General features: G+C 35.0%; 2 protein-coding genes across 2 annotated transcripts; both read left to right on the forward strand.

Moving 5' to 3' along the window:
• Positions 1-6,968: 6,968 nt before the first annotated feature.
• On the forward strand, positions 6,969-7,792 carry LOC140767332 (heavy metal-associated isoprenylated plant protein 47-like). The gene is made up of 3 exons (XM_073107192.1): positions 6,969-7,114; positions 7,223-7,301; positions 7,388-7,792. The coding sequence occupies exons 1-3, from the start codon at positions 7,106-7,108 to the stop codon at positions 7,669-7,671; spliced, it is 372 nt and encodes a 123-aa protein (XP_072963293.1). The 5' UTR covers positions 6,969-7,105; the 3' UTR covers positions 7,672-7,792.
• Positions 7,793-17,992: 10,200 nt separating this feature from the next.
• On the forward strand, positions 17,993-18,815 carry LOC140767322 (heavy metal-associated isoprenylated plant protein 47-like). Its single transcript, XM_073107181.1, has 3 exons — positions 17,993-18,130; positions 18,239-18,317; positions 18,404-18,815. Exons 1-3 carry the CDS (start codon positions 18,122-18,124, stop codon positions 18,685-18,687), a joined length of 372 nt encoding a protein of 123 aa, XP_072963282.1. The 5' UTR covers positions 17,993-18,121; the 3' UTR covers positions 18,688-18,815.
• Positions 18,816-22,332: the final 3,517 nt, after the last annotated feature.

Genomic DNA, 22,332 nt, shown 5'->3' on the forward strand with positions numbered 1-22,332 from the left:
CATAGCGCATTCACAGGACGTTCACACAGATAGAGAGCAGCGTTGACAAGCACGTTTGAGAGCGCACACGTTCACACAAACAGGGAGTAGCGTTCACAAGCTCGTTCGATTACAAGCGTATGCCTTCACACAGACAGAGAGTAGCGTTCACAATCACGTTCGAACATGAGTGCAGGCATTCTCACAGACAGAGAGTGCTGTTTCTACGCATGTTCAAACGTAGTCATGGCCCGTTCGAACGCACCTAATATCAAGTCAGTCCATTCGAACTTACTCGGGCCGAGTTCGAATGCACCTACGAAGTTTGTAATTTTTGGACTTTCATGAGTTTGGATAAAACTTGGATTTGGCTCTATCTTGAAGATCCTATATAAGTATTGTGATACCCTAACTCTAGGGTGGTTGTTGAAGCAATTTTGAAAGAGATTTCTTGAGGCTACATCGTTTCTTCAACTAACAAGGTCCTACTTTTCTATAATGGTTAATCTTTCGTATTAAGGGCTATCTAGACGAAAGATCAATCTCGAGGGCTACTGAGGTTGAATATCAATTACGAGAAGCGATGAATCGTGGGTTCTAGCGACCAAGACTGAGAAAAACAAATTCATGAGGATCGACAGTTTGTCTTGTGAGTCAGTTTTGTAACTTCTACTATTCTAGTGATTAGTTTTGATCCGAGTTTGGATTCGTGATTTTTTTTCATTTGGGTTTTTCTACGTTAAAATCTTGGCGTTCATCTTTGCTTTTGTTTTTTAATATTTCTTCCAATTTTTACTTAAGCAAACAAGTGATATCATTGGCTAGGGTTTAGATACATACGTGTGTCTAGGTGTTTTTTCAAAGACCCCAAGAACCTTACTATCGATTGGTGATGGTTGATTGATAGATGTGAGGGATATGTGTGTTGGGTCTTCTAATCAAATGGTAAATGGTCTTATCCCCTAGACACATTTATTAAATTAGGATATATTGTATAATTACGTATATGCATGTTTTGGCCTCTAGTATGATTATAAAAATTATTTAAAGATGATTTCAATCGAGCATATTTTTATTATGCATTTGATTAGATTGATTTTGGATATGAGTATGGTGGTAATTTGTAGAGATGATTAGAGATGATTATACTATTATGACTATATGTCGAGATGATATCTAGCATGAGTATGCATATGATAGACTAGTATGAATATGCATTTGATACATATACTATTAGAGATTTTATCGTATCATATATTTATTTTGACTTTCCTACCACCTAAATTCTTGATATGTATAACTTATTATAGTACTGAATAGAATGCATATAATCTGTCATTAAAAAGGAAAGTACAAAATTTTATTGATAGAATGGTTAGTAGAAAGTATTAGGATACCTGAGTGGGCGTGAGGTTTAGGATGTGCCTGAAGATGATTGATTGCTCGACATAGTTGCGATCCTATGGCCTTACATTCTAAATCAACAGTCTTTGTGTGCAGCAGACATTCGGACACATAATGTTTGCTAGAACATATTTGGTGAGTTATCCTCATGTTGTTTCTATCAGCTAGTTAGGTACCCGAGTCTAGATGATGATGATACCCTTAATGATAGACAGTGTATGATTATATGATTGAGATACCCTTAATGATTGGTAGGGAATTTTTTAAGCTTTTGAGCTGAATTTGAGACTGGGTACCGGATGTTAACTGTGCACAATAGTCTAGTATGATGATATTATACTAATATGTCGGTGATGATCGTGATGTTGAGAAATGCATATAATTTCATTAATTATATACAAAAAAAGATAAATTACTATATTACTTACTGTATAATTGGCGAACTTGGATTCTTGTTAATAAATATAACTTATGGTGTTAGCATATTAATATTATCATAATTAAATTTATCCTACAAATCTAATTAATTTTTAAACCTAATAAATTATTATAGTTTTACTCGAATGGATTTTGATCGGATAAACGAATAACTTTATACTACTTAAATATTTTTAGACTTCGAACTCCCTTATTTGAGACTATTAGATTTTTATTGTTAGCAATTATGTATAAAATATTCTAAGTGTTTTTATACATGTATATGAGCATTTATACAAGTCTAGAAAGTATTTGTTTTGAAGAATTGCAAGATAAATGGAGAAAAGTTTATGAGTTTACATCGCGTTCATAGCACGTTCATAGGACGTTCACACAGATAGAGAGTAGCGTTCACAAGCGTGTTTGAAAGCACACACGTTCACACAAATAGGGAGTAGCGTTCACAAGTGCGTTCGAACGAGAGCGTGCGTTCACACAGACAGAGAGTAGCGTTCACAATCACGTTCGAACGCGAGTGCAGGCGTTCGCACAAACAGAGAGTGCTGTTTCTATGCACGTTCAAACGTAGTCATGGCCCATTCTAACGCACTTAATATCAAGTCAGTCCATTCGAACTTACCCGAGCCGAGTTCGAATGCACCTACGAAGTTTGCAATTTTTGGACTTTCGTGAGTTAGGATAAAACTTGGATTTGGCTCTATCTTAAAGATCCTATATAAGTATTGTGATACCCTAACTCTAGGGTAGTTGTTGAAGCAATTTTGAAAGAGATTTTCTTGAGGCTACATCGTTTCTTCAACCAATAAGGTCCTACTCTTCTACAAGGCTTAATCTTTCGTCTTAAGGGCTATCTAGACGAAAGATCAATCTCGAGGGCTACTGAGGTTGGATATTAATTACGAGAAGCGATGAATCGTGGGTTCTAGCGAGCAAGACTGAGAAAAACAAATTCATGAGGATCGATGGTTTGTCTTGTGAGTCGGTTTTGTAACTTCTACTATTCTAGTGATTGGTTTTGATCCGAGTTTGGATCCGTGATTTTTTTTTTCATTTGGGTTTTTCTACGTTAAAATCTTGGCGTTCATCTTTGCTTTTGTTTTTTTAATATTTCTTACAATTTTTATTTAAGCAAACAAATGATATCATTGGCTAGGGTTTAGATACATACGTGTGTCTAGGTGTTTTTTCAAAGACCCCAAGAACCTTACTAGCGATTGGTGATGGTTGATTGATAGATGTGAGAGATATGTGTGTTGGGTCTTCTAATCAAATGGTAAATGGTCTTATCCCCTAGACACATTTATTAAATTAGGATATATTATATAATTATGTATATGCATGTTTTGGCATCTAGTATGATTATATAAATTATTTAAAGATGATTTCAATCGAGCATATTTTTATTATGCATTTGATTAGATTGATTTTGGATATGAGTATGGTGGTAATTTGTAGAGATGATTAGAGATGATTATACTATTATGACTATATGTCGAGATGATATCTAGCATGAGTATGCATATGATAGACTAGTATGAATATGCATTTGATACATATACTATTAGAGATTTTATCGTATTATATATTTATTTTGACTTTCCTACCACCTAAATTCTTGATATGTATAACTTATTATAGTACCGAATAGAATGCATATAATCTATCATTTAAAAGGAAAGTATAAAATCTTATTGATAGGATGGTTGGTAGAAAGTACTAGGATACCTGAGTGGGCACGAGGGTTAGGACATGCCTGAAGATTATTGATTCCTCGACATAGTCGCGATCCTATGGCCTTACATTCAAGATCAATAGTTTTTGTGTGCAGCAGATATTCAGACACATAATATTTGCTAAGACATATTTGGCGAGTTATCCTCATGTTGTTTCTATCAGCTAGTTAGGTACCCGAGTCTAGATGATGATGATACCCTTACTGATAGACAATGTATGATTATATGATTGAGATACCCTTAATGGTTGGTAGGGTATGTTTTGAGCTTTTGAGCTGAATTTCAGACTGGGTACCGGATGTTAACTGTGCACAATAGTCTAGTATGATGATATTATACTAATATGTCGGTGATGATCGTGATGTTGAGAAATACATATAATTTCATTATCATCTGATATACCTAATTATCGAGTGGTCAATATACATCATATGTGGTTGCATTCGATATCATAGCATGGTTATGGTCAGCATGCATCATATATGTCATATTTAAAACAGAGTTATGATGATGGTATAACATAGAGATTTATTTTTATATCATCGAGAATTATATAGTTTTATCAATTATGACATGATATCTACCTTTCATTTATATATTATTGAGGATATATTTATATACTCATTCATAACATGATGCTCATATATGATTCATATTATTTTGTACATGATTTACTTTCTGTTTGGCATCACTGATTCGGGATAAGGTCTATTTATTGAGCATTTAGCTTATGACTCTATTTTCTTTCTAACCATATTAGATATATGGTACTTGATAGCGACTTTAGATATACTAAGAAGATATTTAGAGCAAAGATGAGGTGAGCTATAAATGCGAGACGATATAGATAATAATTTATATAGAAACTAAATTATACTAAAATTTAATATTTGTATTCTATTGTATTAGACGATGATTTATATAATACATGATGGATTATATTGTACTCGTGTGTTAGTGGCTATAAGTTTTATCTTGATGGTTTGTCGTTGCTTGTGTGGGTCTTACCATATTATATAGTGGTTTAGTATATATTATTGTAGACTTGAATATTTATATGTTAACAAATTTATTTGGTTAATAGTATGATTTATTTGGTGATTGATTAGGTGAGCATAGGTGTATCTGTAAATGACAGGCCATGCCTGTCTTGTCTTGTGCACCGCACGTGCCGTGTGGTCACAGGGGCGTGCACGTACCCGTGTTGGGTTGGGGCGTTACACTTAATGTGGTGATGTATTTCTAATATCCTACCTATTCGCGTAAGACTTCATAGATTTATTCCCAGATTAATGATGCTTGTCCCCTATGTGGCAAAGCACTTAAGACAATGGATCACATCCTCTTAACCTGTCTGAAAAAATCACCTAGACACACGTATGTTTCTAAACCATAGGCAATGATATCACTCGTTCGCTTAAGTAAAAGTCGGAAGAAATATTAAAAAACGAAAGCAAAGATGAACGCCAAGATTTTAATGTGGAAAAACCTAAACGGGAAAAAACCATGAATCCAAACTCGGATCAAAACCAATCATTAGAATAGTAGCAGGTACAAAACTGAGTCAGAAGACAAACCGTCGATCCTCAGGACTTTGTTCTTCTCAGTCTTACTCGCTAGAACCCACGATTCACTGCTTCTCGTGATTGATATCCAACCTCAGTAGCCCTCGAAATTGATCTTTCGTATAGATAGCCCTTAAGACGAAAGATTAAGCTTTGTAGAAGAGTAGGACGTTGTTCATTGAAGAACCGATGTAGCCTCAAGAAGTCTCTTTAGAAATTGCTTCTTCAACCTCCTTAGAGTTAGGGTATCACAATACTTATATATGATTTCAAAGATAGAGCCAAATCTAAGTCTTATCCGAACTCACTAAAGTCCAAAAAATCGCAAACTTCATACATGCGTTCGAACGCGGCTCAAGTGCGTTCGAATGGCATGACTTAATCTCAGGTGCGTTCGAACAGGTCATGACTGCATTCGAACGCATGTAAAAACTGCACTTTCTGTCTATGCGAACGCATATACCCACGTTCGAATACACTTGTGAACGCGGTGTTTCTGTCTGTGCAAACGCATATACCCACGTTCAAATGCACTTGTGAACGTGATGTTACTGTCTGTGTGAACGCATGTACCCGCGTTCGAATACGCTTGTGAACGCTGCTCTCTGTCTGTGTGAACGCTTTGTGAACGCAGTGTGAACGCGATGTGAACTCGTAAACTTTTCTCCATTAATCTTGCAATCCATCAAAACAAATACTTTCTAGACTTGTATAAAAGTTCATATACATGTATAAAAATACTTAGAATATTTTGTATATAATTGCCAACAATAAAAACCTAACACTGTCCATTTGCAAAAGCTATCTGGTTTGGCAGTAGATTATCTGTCCAATTTGATTCTGGTCTAAGGAACTTAAAGGATTGGCTGGTTCTCCTCAGTTCAATGCTCACGGAAGAAGACTTGGTGCTTTGTTTTGTCCTATTATGGAACATATGGAACACTCGTAATGCCCAACAATATTGCAACATCACAGCCTCGGAAAACCCACTTGATTATATGCCAGATAAAAGCTCTGTTATCCCTCCACCCTCAAATTCATGTTAGATTTACTAGCAAAGAGGGAACAATGGCAAAGCCCGTGCACTAGCACGTTTTGCCTTGAGAGAAAAGAAATTGTGAGCTCAGGTCTGTACAAGAGCTAGACCTGTTGTACTAAGGGATGAATGCAGTCCAAGGACTTTTTACTTTAAAAAAAAGAAGCTTTATGCAGATTTCAATAGAAAATGATGAAGTGGAATGAGTAGCTGGATGCTTGCGAAGGAATCTTTTCTTTCCTCTTCTAAATATTAATATAGTAATCAAAAGTGGTCTTCGTGGAAGTTAAGGTCTGAAACCGGGACACGGTTTCATATGATAATACTGACACGTGGTGTACGCGGAAGTAAATTAAATTTTGTTTTTCTAGAGAACATAGCCTATATTTTAGTATTTGTTATTATTATTTATCATTCAATTCATGTCACATTATTTTTAGTGCCTTATACGCTCCTGTTTGTTAGTTTTCTCAATAATCCGTATAAATGTATTAAAAAATGATCTTAATATCTTTAAATAAATTCTTCTAAATTTAAAATAAAACGGGGAACCAAATTTTAAATTAAAATGAGGGGTATTTTTGTAATATTTTTGTATTTTTCAATTTTTAGAAGAGGTGTAATTTTCTCTATTTTCATTTGCTGTTCTTAGGTTAGAAAGGTTCTTTTACATTTTTATTTAATTTAACTCCGTTGGTAGAGTGATAAAAATCTATAAAGATAGGATATGGACAAAGATCGAAACTATATCTATTTAATAATGCTAAGAAGAAGACTTGGGTCAGCTTCGAACAAGTCAAGCAACTCCCAGGTCTTCCCATATGCCATTCTTATGAGAAGGAAACTTCCACACCATTTGCCTCTCACTTGCCTTTATAAAGCTAGCAAGAATTGCTTCCTAGTAATCAAATTCTACATAGATTTCTGAGATCATCTTTTCCAACACCAACATGGTTAAGGTAGTTAAGCTACTCAATATATGATCAGCATCTATCTACTCATAGTGCTCAATTCTTGATATGCTTGAGACCATCGTCTCTAACTTTCTTTCCTTTGACTCATTTCAGCAAAAGATTGTCATCAAGCTCGCCATGGAGGATGCAAAAAGGAGATCAAAGGCTCTCAAGATTGTTGTGGGCTTCTCTGGTAATCATCAACTTAATTATTCTTAGCAAGCAGTACGCATATATGCATATCAAATTGTTCTAAGTTGGAAACTGTTAATTTGGTAGGTGTTACATCTACATCACTGGAAGGAGAAGACAAGATTGTCGTCATCGGCGATGGCATTGACTCGATCGCCCTAACGACGGCGCTCCGGAAACGGATGTGTCACGCGGAGTTGATGAGCGTAGGAGAGGAGAAGAAGAAAGAGGAAAAGGCAAGCAGTAACAAAGAAGCTCCTACGTATTACGTGGATCCAATGCTTTTGCCATACCGTGGTGGCGTGATGCAATCTTATCCTAATGTTTATCATGACCCTACTTATGATCCTAATTCTTGTAACATCATGTAAAGCATGCATGTGTTTCATTTATTTATTTTTTGCTCATTGCGTTAAGGTCTTAAATGAGCGGGTAGTGGGTATGTAATATAAGTTATAGTTTTGATGATTAATTAATCTTTTTGATCTCTTATTCTAATTTCTTTCATTCGACGCCTTAATTATCAACATTATTATATGCTTAATTATTTCAGCTATACTCTGTTTTTTTTTTCTTTTCAATTTTTCTAATTGAACCTTTAAAACACCCTGCTTGTGCTTCTATGCTCTTTTGAAACTCTAATGACATTTTTTAATTTGGACTTTAAGAATATATGACTTTTTATGGATTCAAGCTCATCTACTACTGAAAATATTTTCACCAAAATATGATAAGTATTAAGTCTAATAAATATTTACTTCTATAATTTTAAAAAATTATTAATTTCAAAGACATTAAATCCAAGAGTCCTCTCGAGGCTGCCACGCATACAACCTAGTGTAACTGTTAATTAGTTTCAGACTCGAAATGGTGCATCCATTCGGTGACCTTTTGCTTCTTTTCGTCGAACCTGTTTAATTTTATAAATAGGTTGTCAGTCTGCATAATTTCATATAAAAATTTGATTGATTCCTTTTAGAGTCGAGTCTTAAGTTTGAATCTGCATTTGAGAGAGAGCACAGCACGGTTCAGGTTCAACAAGGCATTTGAAAGCTGCTTCCTTTCGAGTGAAAGGCAGTCGTTGTATCCTAAGAGACCTACGTCCACTGTTCCAGAAGTAATCTTGGAGGGCGAATTGGTCTTAAGGAGATAGTGTCCAACACTAGACTCGACTATTTAGAATTTTGTATTCTGTAATCTGTAAGTTTATTTAATTTATTTTGATCGGATTTTTTGTGACTCTTTGGATTAAGATTGTTATCGCTAACAATCCTAAGACCAATTTTTTGGTTGTTACTCTGATTCCAATTAGTGTTCTTTTCTTCTGATCGGATTTTTATTTTTTTTTTCATTCTTTTAGATGGCTAAAATAGTAAAGAGTACTATTTCCCCTATCACTGCTCCTCTAGTACTTATAGTTCATGGAGAAAAGCCTGAGAAGTTCTGTGGTGCAGAATTTAAGAGATGGCGACAAAAAATGTTCTTTTATCTGACCACCTTGAATTTGGCTAAATTCTTACATGAAGATGTGCCTAAACTCTGAAAGGAGGAAATTGATAGGCAAGTAGTTGTTGCGGTGGATGCATGGAAGCATGCTGACTTCCTTTGCCGAAACTATATCCTCAATAGACTGGACAACTCGTTGTATAACGTGTATAGTTCAGTAAAAATGTCTAAGGAATTACGGAAATCTTTAGACAAAAAGTACAAGACAGAAGATGACAGTGCAAAGAAAATTTGTGGTCGGTAAATTTCTTGAGTACAAGATGATTGACACTAAATCAGTGATTAACCAGGTGCAAGATCTTCAAGTGATAATTCATGAGATTCATGCTGAAGGGATGGTGACTAATGAATCATTCCAAGTGGTGGCTATTATAGAAAAACTGCCACCATTGTGGAGGGATTTCAAAAATTACCTAAAACACAAGCACAAGAAAATGACACTTGAAGAACTTATTGTCAGATTGAGGATTGAAGAAGATAATCATACAGCTGAAAAGAAAATTGGAAGCCAGTATGTGTCAAAGGCAAATGCTGTGGAGTCTACAAAGGACAAGAAAAGGAAACATACCGGCGAAGGCTCTAAAAGTGGCAATGCAAAGAAGTTTAAGGGCAAATGTTATGTCTTTGATAAGCAAGGGTATCGTGCTTAGGACTGTCGTTTGCGAAAAAAGAAAGAGAACTCAAATAAGGAGAACTTTGAAAAGAACAAGCCACAAGCCAATGTAACTGAACTGGAAAACCTTCGTTTTGATGTCGATGACATGCACCTCTCCACTATTGTCTCGGAAGTAAACCTGATTGGTGGTAATCCTAAAGAATGGTGGGTAGACACTAGAGCTACTCGACACATTTGTGCTAATAGGTGGATATTTTCATCTTATCAAACTGCAACAGATGAAAAACTTTACATGAGCAATTCAACAACTTCCAAGGTGGAAGTTGCTGGGAAGGTCGTGTTAAAGTTGACTTTAGGAAAAGAACTTACTCTTAATGATATAATACATGTGCTCGACATTCGAAAGAATATAGTTTCAGGATCATTATTGAGTAAGAAAGGTTTTAAGTTGGTGTTTGAGTCTGATAAGTTTATACTTATCAAAATTGGCATGTATATTGGAAGGGACTATTTGTTAAATAGCCTTTTAAACATGAATGTAATGACTGTAACTCTAGGAATAAATAAAAAGGAATCTTCTTCTTATTTGCTTAGGTCTTGTGAAATTTGGCATGGTAGATTAGGACATGTTAATTATTATACATTGCGTAGATTAATTAATTTTAACATGTTGCCTAATTTCCAAATTGATTTAAATAAAAAATATGAAATATGTGTTGAAGCTAAATTGGCTAAGACTTCGTTTCATTCCATTTAACGAAGTACAGAACCTCGAGAACTTATACATACCGATGTATGTGATTTGAAATTTGTTCAAACTAGAGGTGAAAAAAAGTATTTTATTATTTTTATTGACGATTGCACAAGATACTATTATGTGTATTTGCTAAGAAGCAAAGACGAGGCATCAGAAATGTTTATACATTTCAAAATTGAGGTTGAGAACCAACTTAGCAGAAAGATGAAAATGCTAAGAAGTGATAGAGGTGGTGAATATGAGTCACCTTTTGCACAACGGCTCCTTACGCTCCACAGCAAAATGGTATTGCTGAACGTAAGAATAGAACTCTGAAAGAGATGATGAATGCCATGTTAATAAGTTCTGGTTTACCCTAGAATTTGTGGGGGGAAGCTTTGTTTTCTGCAAATCACATTCTCAGCCGATTACCCATAAAAAATTAGATAAAACACCTTATAAGTTATGAAAAGGTCGAGAACCTAGCTATAAATTCTTAATAGTGTGGGGGTGCGTAGCAAAGGTTGCAATTCCAATTCCTAAAAGAACAAAAATTGGACCTAAAACTATTGATTATATATTTATTGGTTATGCTCATAAAAGTAGTGCATATCGATTCTTGGTTCACAAATCAGATAATTCTGAGGTACATAAGAATACAATTATTGAGTATAGGAATACATCATTCTTTGAGAATATATTTTCATATAAATCTACATCAGAAGTAAGTTCTCTCAAAAGAACTTATGAAAATAAGCAGGACCAAGAGTCTATGCAAGAAGGAAATAATAATGAACCTAGACGAAGTAAGAGGGTAAGGACTTTTACGTGTTTTGGTCCTGATTTTCTAACATATTTGTTAGAAAAAAAACCTCAGAGTTATAAGGAATTAATGTCTACTCCTGAAGCTCCTTTATAGAAAGAAGCCATTGATAGTGAAGTTGAATCCATTTTGTAAAATCATACTTGGGAATTGGTGGATCTTCCACCAGGGTGTAAACCTTTGGGATACAAATGGATATTCAAAACGAAGATGAAAGCAGATGGTTCAATTGACAAATACAAGACAAGACTTGTAGTCAAAGGATATAGACAGACAGAGGGAATAGATTATTTTGATATATATTCACCTGTAACAAGAATAACGTTTATCCGATTAACAATTGCTCTTACGGCATTATATAATCTGGAAATACATCAGATGGATGTGAAAACTGCATTCTTGAATAGTGAATTAAATGAAGAAATCTATATGGAAAAACCCGAAGGGTTTCTGGATCCAGGACAAGAGAGAAAGGTATGCAAATTAGTTAAGTCTTTTTATGGGTTTAAACAAGCACCTAAACAATGGCATGCAAATTTTGACTTAGTTATGATGTCAAATGGTTTTCACATTAATGAACGTGATAAATGCACTTCAGATAATTATGTCATTGTATGCCTATATGTGGATGACATGATAATAACTGGTAGCAATATTAATGTTATTAAAGCTACCAAGAACATGTTAGCTAACAAGTTCGATATGAAAGATATGGGAGTTGCATATGTGATTCTTGGTATAAAGATCACTAGGGCAACTGAAGGGTATGTTATATCTCAATCACATTATATTGAGAAATTACTCGATAAATTTGATAAAGATAATAGCAATATAACTAGAACACCTGTAGATGTGAATATTCATCTCACAAAGAATACAGATGAATGTATATCTCAGTTAGAATATTCTCGGATAATAGGAATTTGATGTACGTCATGAATTGCACTCGTCCGGATATTACGTACTCCATGAGTAAATTGAGTAGATATACAAGTAATCTAGGTAGTGATCACTGCAAGGCGATAGTTAGGGTACTCAGATATTTAAGATACATCACTAACTATGAATTACACTATTTAAGATATCCAGCAGTATTTGAAGGGTACAATGATGCAAACTGTATTTCTGATACAAAAGATACTAAATCCACGAGCGGATATGTCTTTACACTTGGAGGTGCATCTATTTCATGGAAATATTCTAAACAAATATGCATAGTTAAATTTGCTATGGAATCTGAATTCATAGCATTAGATAAGGCTGGAGAAGAAGCAGAATGGCTTCGAAATTTCTTAGAAGATATTCCTATGTGGCCAAAATTTGTGTCCGCAATTTGCATACATTGCGATAGTCAATCGGCTATAGGAACGGCACAGAGTCAGATGTATAACGGTAAGTCACGACATATATGTCGTAGGCATAATACAGTGCGACAATTGATCTCAAATGGTATAATATCCATTGATTATGTGAAATCAAAGGATAAAATCGCGGATCCATTAACTAAGGGTTTAACAAGAGATCAAGTATATTGTTCATTGAGGGGAATGGGTTTGAAGCGTACCACCTAGAGTAATGACACAACGGCAACCCAACCTAGTTGACTGGAGATCCCAAGATCTAGGTTCAAAAGGACAATCGAGTTGTGGGGGCGTTCTCTGAAATCACTAAGGAATTAAATTTCCTACACCTTTCCTATGATGACATAGTGATAAATTTGTACTAGATGTTAGGGTAAGCAATGCTTTTAATGACTCTTATACTTTGAAAATCTAAGTGAAGTATGGCAGGATACTCTTAATAGGAGGTCACCTATGTGAGTGTGAAGTGAGCCGCTTCTATGAGATGACTAGGCTAAATCTTTAGAGCACTCAAAGAATTATCAGGCGTGTGTAGGGCTGAAATGGACAAAACATATAGAACCGACTGTGTTGAAAAGAGCTATGCGTATTATTGTCTTGATTTATACAAAAACTGAACAGTTCAAGACATCATGTTTATTGGTTAGCGAATAAATCCGATAATACTTCACTATGGAAGGTTCAAAGCCAAAAGCTACCTATCCTAATGCAATAACTTTTCATTGTACTCTCGATCAAGTCTGCATTTCATATGCATTTTTAGCCTATTCATTCATGTGGGGTATTGTTGGTAATTTCATGTAATTGACATAAATTTTTTATTAACTTTGAGCTAAGTTTTAAGTGGGGCTCACACATTATTAATGATGGTTTAATGGTGGAATTAATTTAGCTCAAAGAGTATTTTATTGTCATATATTCACTTAGTCAAATTCATGAAGAGAAGTGAATAAAAATTGGCACTAAAGTGGGTACCATGGCAAGGAAAAATAAAGAAAAGTGAATTTAGTACCATATTGGATATTTGAGAAATGTTAGTATGGTATATAAGTAACAAACTTCTTATGGGCTTTAGGTCCCAAAATGAGTACCTATTTTGTGGGTAAAGGTTACCTTGCAACTTAATGTAACTGTTAATTGGTTTCAGACCCGAAATGTTGCATCCATTCGGTGACCTTTTCGTCGAGCCTGTTTAATTCTATAAATAGGCTGTCAATCTGCATAATTATTCCACAAGGCATTCGAAAGTTGCTTCCCTTTGAGTGAAAGGCAGTTGTTGTATCCTGGGAGACCGACGTCCATTGTTCCAAAAGCAATCGATGGAGAGCGAATTGGTCTTAAGAAGATAGTGTCCAACACTAGACTCGACTATTCAAAATTTAAATTTTTTGTGATTCTTTGGAATCAGATTGTTACCGCTAACACGATTCATTTTAGCAAAAGATTGTCTGAAATTATTCTAAGTTGTAAACTGTTAACTTGGTAGGTGTTACATCTACATCACTAGAAGGAGAAGACAAGATTGTTAGTCAGTCATCAACGTAGACATTTGTGAAGAAATTAATTGTATTACACAGTGAATTGATTTCAACACTTACATTTATATTGTTACTGAAGTGATTGAAAGAAAATATATGTTTGACATCTGTAAATTTGGTGTGAAGTAGTAAGTCAATGATTTATTTGGTTCGGAAAAGGTATGAACCACCATTGACATAGTCAACTTCCTCTCCACAGAAATAATAGAGTTTACCTAGGTTCTTCGTCATAAGAAGCTTACCAAGTTTATGAATTAACCAAGAAATATGAGTAGACATATTTCTAGTTTTCAATGTCATCCACGTATATTAGTAAAAAATTTTAACAACCTTTGTGATGGTGAGTAAACAAAGAGTAATTACTTTTGAACTCTTCAAAACCAAGATCCTTAAGATAGTACGGAAACCATTGAAACCAAGCTTGCGGAGCTTGCTTCAAGCCATAGAAAGACTTGTGGAGGCGACAAACATGATGAGGAAAGTTGGGATTTGTGGATCCCGTAGGCTGCTACATGTAGACCTCTTCTTTTAGTGACCCATGAAAAAAATATACATTTTAAACATCGAGTTGACGAACAGGCAAGTGGTAATGGACTGATAATGCAATAGCCGTTTAGATGGTGGTGTGCCTTACATCAGGACTGCATATTTCGGTAAAATCAACACCCTCCTATTAATGAAATCCATTAGCAACTAAGTATGCTTTATACGTTCAATGGAGCTTGAAACGAGGGTTGTAGACTATTTGTCCAAAAAAAAAAGTGTTCAAAGGAGCAATCTAGCCTCGCGCTCCCAGTAGTCGGCCCGGCCAACCTAACCGGGCCTACTGGCGTGGCGGGCCTTGCCGCCGCCAACACCCCGTCCACCGCCTCTCTCTCCCTATAATTCTCCCTATAATTCTCCCTCTCTCTCTCACTCTCAGACTCTCTCTCTCTTGCCGACATCGGCCTATCACCGTCGTCCTTGGTACCCACCGCTGCCACCTCCACTAGCGTCGGTGAGCTCCTCTCCCTCTCTCCCTCCCTCTCTCTCTTTTCTTTCTCTCTCTCTCTCTCTCTCTCTCTCTCGCACACACACTCGAGCTCAGGCTCATCGAAGCCAAGCTGCCGGCGAGAGGCCGACTACTGGATAGCTAGCAACGGTCGGTGCCCTCCCCACCGACCTGAGTCTGCACTCTCCTGCCTTCCTTTTTCTCTTCTCTTCTTCTTTCTTTCTTTCTTTCTTTCTTTCTTTCGTCCTTCCTTCCTTTCTCCTTCCTTCCTTTCTTTCTGTTCTTCTTCCTTCTTCGTTCTTCTTCTCCCTTCTTTTTCTTCTGCCTTCTCTGTTCCTCCTCCTCTTGTTGCAATAGTGTTGGGCTCGCCCCAGCAAGCCCAACACTGTAACAAAGAAGAATTTTATTTTATTTTTATTTTCTATTAATTATTTAATCTATTTTCTAATGTTAGGTAAATTTATTATTTAGATAATTAATTATTTTGATAATTTACACGCATTAGTATAGTTATTAGCTAAGCATTTTTAGTATAATAAGTTATTAATTATAATTATAAATATTTGCGTATAAATTTTATTTATGGTTTAGTTATTAGATCAATACATGTAGCCTTATTAATAATAATCTTATATTTATATTTATAATTTATATAAATATTTTTAGCATCTTATTATTGTCTACTACTTTGTATAAAATGAAATACTAAGCTTGCATATAATTTTTGTATAATAGGATAATAGCTATAATTTATAATTAATTAAATAAGAGTAAGTATTACAAAATAATTATTAATAAGATTATATTTATAATTATATTTTTATAAATCATATATATATGGCTGTCATTAATTATATACAAAAAAAGATAAATTACTATATTACTTACTGTATAATTGGCGAACTAGGATTCTTGTTAATAAATATAAATTATGGCATTAGCATATTAATATTATCAAAATTAAATTTATCCTACGAATCTAATTAATTTTAAACCTAATAAATTATCATATTTTTACTCGAATGGATTATGATCGGATAAACGACTAACTTTCTAGTACTTAAATATTTTTAGACTCCGAACTCCCTTACTTGGGACCCCGGTAACTTTACTAGCAATTGGTGAAAGTTGATTGATAGACATGAGTAATACATGTGTTGGTCTTCTGATCAAATGGTAAATAGTTTTATCTCCTAGATGCATTTATCAAATTAGGATATATTATATAATTATATATATGCATGTTTTGTCCTCTAGTATGATTATATGAATTATCTAAAGATAATTTCAGTCGAGCATATTTTTATTATGCATTTAATTAGACTGATCTTGCATATAAATATGCTAGTAATATGTAGAGATGATTAGAGATAATTGTACTATTATGACTATATGTCGTGATGATCTCTAGCATGAGTATGCATGTAGACTAGCATGAATATGCATATGATACATGCACTATTAAAGATTTTATCGTATTATATAATTATTTGACTTCCCTACCACCTAAATTCTAGATATGCATGACTTATTATAGTACTAGATAAAATACATATAATCTATCATTTAGGAAGAAAAATATAAAATCTGATTGACAGGATGGTTGGTAGAAAGCATTAGGATACTTAAGTGGGCACGAGGGTTAGGGCGTGCCTAGAGATGATTGATCGCTCAACATAGTCGTGATCCTATGGTCTTACATCCGAGGTCATTAGTCTGTGTGTGCAGCAAACATGTACACACATGCTGTTCGCTAGGACATATGTGGTGAATTATTCTCATTTTGTTTCTATTAGCTAGTAGGGTACTCGAGTCTAGATGATAAGGATACTCTTAATGATTGGCAGGGTATAAATATATGATTGAGATACCCTTAACAATTGATAGTGTGTGCTATGAGCCTTCGGGCTGAATTTGAGATTGGGTACCGGATGTTGAGTGTGCACAATGGTCTAGTATGATGATATTATACTGAGATGACCTTTTGGTCTGGATAGACGCTAGTTGGAAAGGGGACTCCCTTGAGGGAGTAGAAATCTTCCCCCATGAGGGTTGCCCCAACAAAAGAACATGTTACTCTATCCTCCTTAAATTTTGTACCAATATCTTGTTTGGAGAATCAATTGCCATTCTGCGTGAACTAAATAAAGATCTAAAGCTATGTGGACAGCAACCTATTTGGAACTTCAGCGACTATCAAATGGTAGTGAAGACAGTTAACAAACAAGTGGATATTGCAGACCGGCAAACCCACTTGATTATATGCGAGATAAAAGCTCTGTTATCCCTCCACCCTCAAATTCATGTTAGATTTACTAGCAAAGAGGGAACAATGGCAAAGCCCGTGCACTAGCACGTTTTGCCTTGAGAGAAAAGAAATTGTGAGCTCAGGTCTGTACAAGAGCTAGACCTGTTGTACTAAGGGATGAATGCAGTCCAAGGACTTTTTACTTTAAAAAAAAGAAGCTTTATGCAGATTTCAATAGAAAATGATGAAGTGGAATGAGTAGCTGGATGCTTGCGAAGGAATCTTTTCTTTCCTCTTCTAAATATTAATATAGTAATCAAAAGTGGTCTTCGTGGAAGTTAAGGTCTGAAACCGGGACACGGTTTCATATGATAATACTGACACGTGGTGTACGCGGAAGTAAATTAAATTTTGTTTTTCTAGAGAACATAGCCTATATTTTAGTATTTGTTATTATTATTTATCATTCAATTCATGTCACATTATTTTTAGTGCCTTATACGCTCCTGTTTGTTAGTTTTCTCAATAATCCGTATAAATGTATTAAAAAATGATCTTAATATCTTTAAATAAATTCTTCTAAATTTAAAATAAAACGGGGAACCAAATTTTAAATTAAAATGAGGGGTATTTTTGTAATATTTTTGTATTTTTCAATTTTTAGAAGAGGTGTAATTTTCTCTATTTTCATTTGCTGTTCTTAGGTTAGAAAGGTTCTTTTACATTTTTATTTAATTTAACTCCGTTGGTAGAGTGATAAAAATCTATAAAGATAGGATATGGACAAAGATCGAAACTATATCTATTTAATAATGCTAAGAAGAAGACTTGGGTCAGCTTCGAACAAGTCAAGCAACTCCCAGGTCTTCCCATATGCCATTCTTATGAGAAGGAAACTTCCACACCGTTTGCCTCTCACTTGCCTTTATAAAGCTAGCAAGAATTGCTTCCTAGTAATCAAATTCTACATAGATTTCTGAGATCATCTTTTCCAACACCAACATGGTTAAGGTAGTTAAGCTACTCAATATATGATCAGCATCTATCTACTCATAGTGCTCAATTCTTGATATGCTTGAGACCATCGTCTCTAACTTTCTTTCCTTTGACTCATTTCAGCAAAAGATTGTCATCAAGCTCGCCATGGAGGATGCAAAAAGGAGATCAAAGGCTCTCAAGATTGTTGTGGGCTTCTCTGGTAATCATCAACTTAATTATTCTTAGCAAGCAGTACGCATATATGCATATCAAATTGTTCTAAGTTGGAAACTGTTAATTTGGTAGGTGTTACATCTACATCACTGGAAGGAGAAGACAAGATTGTCGTCATCGGCGATGGCATTGACTCGATCGCCCTAACGACGGCGCTCCGGAAACGGATGTGTCACGCGGAGTTGATGAGCGTAGGAGAGGAGAAGAAGAAAGAGGAAAAGCCAAGCAGTAACAAAGAAGCTCCTACGTATTACGTGGATCCAATGCTTTTGCCATACCGTGGTGGCGTGATGCAATCTTATCCTAATGTTTATCATGACCCTACTTATGATCCTAATTCTTGTAACATCATGTAAAGCATGCATGTGTTTCATTTATTTATTTTTTGCTCATTGCGTTAAGGTCTTAAATGAGCGGGTAGTGGGTATGTAATATAAGTTATAGTTTTTGATGATTAATTAATCTTTTTGATATCTTATTCTAATTTCTTTCATTCCACGCCTTAATTATCAACATTATTATATGCTTAATTATTTCAGCTATACTTGGTTTTTCTTTTCTTTTCAATTTTTCTAATTGAACCTTTAAAACAGCCTGAACTCTAATGACATTTTCCAATTTGAACTTTAAGAATATATTACGACCTTTTAGGAACTCTTCATCTACTAATTTAAAAATATTTTCACTAAAATATGGTAAACATAAAGTCAAATAAGTATCTACTTCTAAGAAATATAAATAAAAATACAATAATGAGTAAATATAATTAAAGATAAATTCCCATTATGAACAATTAGCAGTGGCATTTTTTACCACAATCTTATCTAACAATCTTGATATTTAACAATTATTATAACTAACAAAACTATTTTCTAAAGATAATTAATATTTAGTGTTCAAATTGACATAAATGATTAAATAAAAAATTAATATAAATTAAATTTTTAAAAAAATAACTAACCCCGGTTGGGCTAGCTCAAGGCCCAAAGCAATCAGTTGAGCTACAACTGACCCAAAAATTATAAATCAGGTTAGCAAAGTTTAACCTAAAACCCCAAACCCAAAATAAGCTAAACAACCTACTTGGGTTGAGGCTGGACTGTAACCCAATTTACAAAACCATGGGTTGGACTGCACCCAACCCAAACCAAACATGAGTTGGGCTGATAGTAGCCCAACACAACATAACACTAACTTGGGTTTTGGGCTGCTCGTCCAACTCACTCCAATCTTGGGCTAGGTTGCAGTCAGCATAAGCCAACTTGGGTTGTGCTTAACCCAAACCTCCACTTGGGTTGGGTGCACCCCAATCCACAACGAACATGGGCTGGTCGGGTTGGGCTACACTCAGCCCAACGATGGCATTGACTCGATCGGCGATGGCATTGACTCGATCGCCCTAACGACGGCGCTCCGGAAACGGATGTGTCACGCGGAGTTGATGAGCGTAGGAGAGGAGAAGAAGAAAGAGGAAAAGGCAAGCAGTAACAAAGAAGCTCCTACGTATTACGTGGATCCAATGCTTTTGCCATACCGTGGTGGCGTGATGCAATCTTATCCTAATGTTTATCATGACCCTACTTATGATCCTAATTCTTGTAACATCATGTAAAGCATGCATGTGTTTCATTTATTTATTTTTTGCTCATTGCGTTAAGGTCTTAAATGAGCGGGTAGTGGGTATGTAATATAAGTTATAGTTTTGATGATTAATTAATCTTTTTGATCTCTTATTCTAATTTCTTTCATTCGACGCCTTAATTATCAACATTATTATATGCTTAATTATTTCAGCTATACTCTGTTTTTTTTTTCTTTTCAATTTTTCTAATTGAACCTTTAAAACACCCTGCTTGTGCTTCTATGCTCTTTTGAAACTCTAATGACATTTTTTAATTTGGACTTTAAGAATATATGACTTTTTATGGATTCAAGCTCATCTACTACTGAAAATATTTTCACCAAAATATGATAAGTATTAAGTCTAATAAATATTTACTTCTATAATTTTAAAAAATTATTAATTTCAAAGACATTAAATCCAAGAGTCCTCTCGAGGCTGCCACGCATACAACCTAGTGTAACTGTTAATTAGTTTCAGACTCGAAATGGTGCATCCATTCGGTGACCTTTTGCATCTTTTCGTCGAACCTGTTTAATTTTATAAATAGGTTGTCAGTCTGCATAATTTCATATAAAAATTTGATTGATTCCTTTTAGAGTCGAGTCTTAAGTTTGAATCTGCATTTGAGAGAGAGCACAGCACGGTTCAGGTTCAACAAGGCATTTGAAAGCTGCTTCCTTTCGAGTGAAAGGCAGTCGTTGTATCCTAAGAGACCTACGTCCACTATTCCAGAAGTAATCTTGGAGGGCGAATTGGTCTTAAGGAGATAGTGTCCAACACTAGACTCGACTATTTAGAATTTTGTATTCTGTAATCTGTAAGTTTATTTAATTTATTTTGATCGGATTTTTTGTGACTCTTTGGATTAAGATTGTTATCGCTAACAATCCTAAGACCAATTTTTTGGTTGTTATTCTGATTCCAATTAGTGTTCTTTTCTTCTGATCGGATTTTTATTTTTTTTTTCATTCTTTTAGATGGCTAAAATAGTAAAGAGTACTATTTCCCCTATCACTGCTCCTCTAGTACTTATAGTTCATGGAGAAAAGCCTGAGAAGTTCTGTGGTGCAGAATTTAAGAGATGGCGACAAAAAATGTTCTTTTATCTGACCACCTTGAATTTGGCTAAATTCTTACATGAAGATGTGCCTAAACTCTGAAAGGAGGAAATTGATAGGCAAGTAGTTGTTGCGGTGGATGCATGGAAGCATGCTGACTTCCTTTGCCGAAACTATATCCTCAATAGACTGGACAACTCGTTGTATAACGTGTATAGTTCAGTAAAAATGTCTAAGGAATTACGGAAATCTTTAGACAAAAAGTACAAGACAGAAGATGACAGTGCAAAGAAAATTTGTGGTCGGTAAATTTCTTGAGTACAAGATGATTGACAGTAAATCAGTGATTAACCAGGTGCAAGATCTTCAAGTGATAATTCATGAGATTCATGCTGAAGGGATGGTGACTAATGAATCATTCCAAGTGGTGGCTATTATAGAAAAACTGCCACCATTTTGGAGGGATTTCAAAAATTACCTAAAACACAAGCACAAGAAAATGACACTTGAAGAACTTATTGTCAGATTGAGGATTGAAGAAGATAATCATACAGCTGAAAAGAAAATTGGAAGCCAGTATGTGTCAAAGGCAAATGCTGTGGAGTCTACAAAGGACAAGAAAAGGAAACATACCGGCGAAGGCTCTAAAAGTGGCAATGCAAAGAAGTTTAAGGGCAAATGTTATGTCTTTGACAAGCAAGGGTATCGTGCTTAGGACTATCGTTTGCGAAAAAAGAAAGAGAACTCAAATAAGGAGAACTTTGAAAAGAACAAGTCACAAGCCAATGTAACTGAACTGGAAAACCTTCGTTTTGATGTCGATGACATGCACCTCTCCACTATTGTCTCGGAAGTAAACCTGATTGGTGGTAATCCTAAAGAATGGTGGGTAGACACTAGAGCTACTCGACACATTTGTGCTAATAGGTGGATATTTTCATCTTATCAAACTGCAACAGATGAAAAACTTTACATGAGCAATTCAACAACTTCCAAGGTGGAAGTTGCTGGGAAGGTCGTGTTAAAGTTGACTTTAGGAAAAGAACTTACTCTTAATGATATAATACATGTGCTCGACATTCGAAAGAATATAGTTTCAGGATCATTATTGAGTAAGAAAGGTTTTAAGTTGGTGTTTGAGTCTGATAAGTTTATACTTATCAAAATTGGCATGTATATTGGAAGGGACTATTTGTTAAATAGCCTTTTAAACATGAATGTAATGACTGTAACTCTAGGAATAAATAAAAAGGAATCTTCTTCTTATTTGCTTAGGTCTTGTGAAATTTGGCATGGTAGATTAGGACATGTTAATTATT

This window comes from Typha angustifolia, chromosome 9, assembly GCF_048772165.1.
Source record: "Typha angustifolia cultivar Huaian chromosome 9, ASM4877216v1, whole genome shotgun sequence".
NCBI classification, from domain to species: Eukaryota; Viridiplantae; Streptophyta; class Magnoliopsida; order Poales; family Typhaceae; genus Typha; species Typha angustifolia.

What these genes read in the sequence shown, in the direction of transcription:
- LOC140767332 (XM_073107192.1), top strand. An exon ending in GATTGTTGTGGGCTTCTCTG is followed by an intron (nt 7,302 to 7,387) that starts GTAATCATCAAC and finishes TTAATTTGGTAG; the next exon opens with GTGTTACATCTACATCACTG.
- LOC140767322 (XM_073107181.1), top strand. An exon ending in GATTGTTGTGGGCTTCTCTG is followed by an intron (nt 18,318 to 18,403) that starts GTAATCATCAAC and finishes TTAATTTGGTAG; the next exon opens with GTGTTACATCTACATCACTG.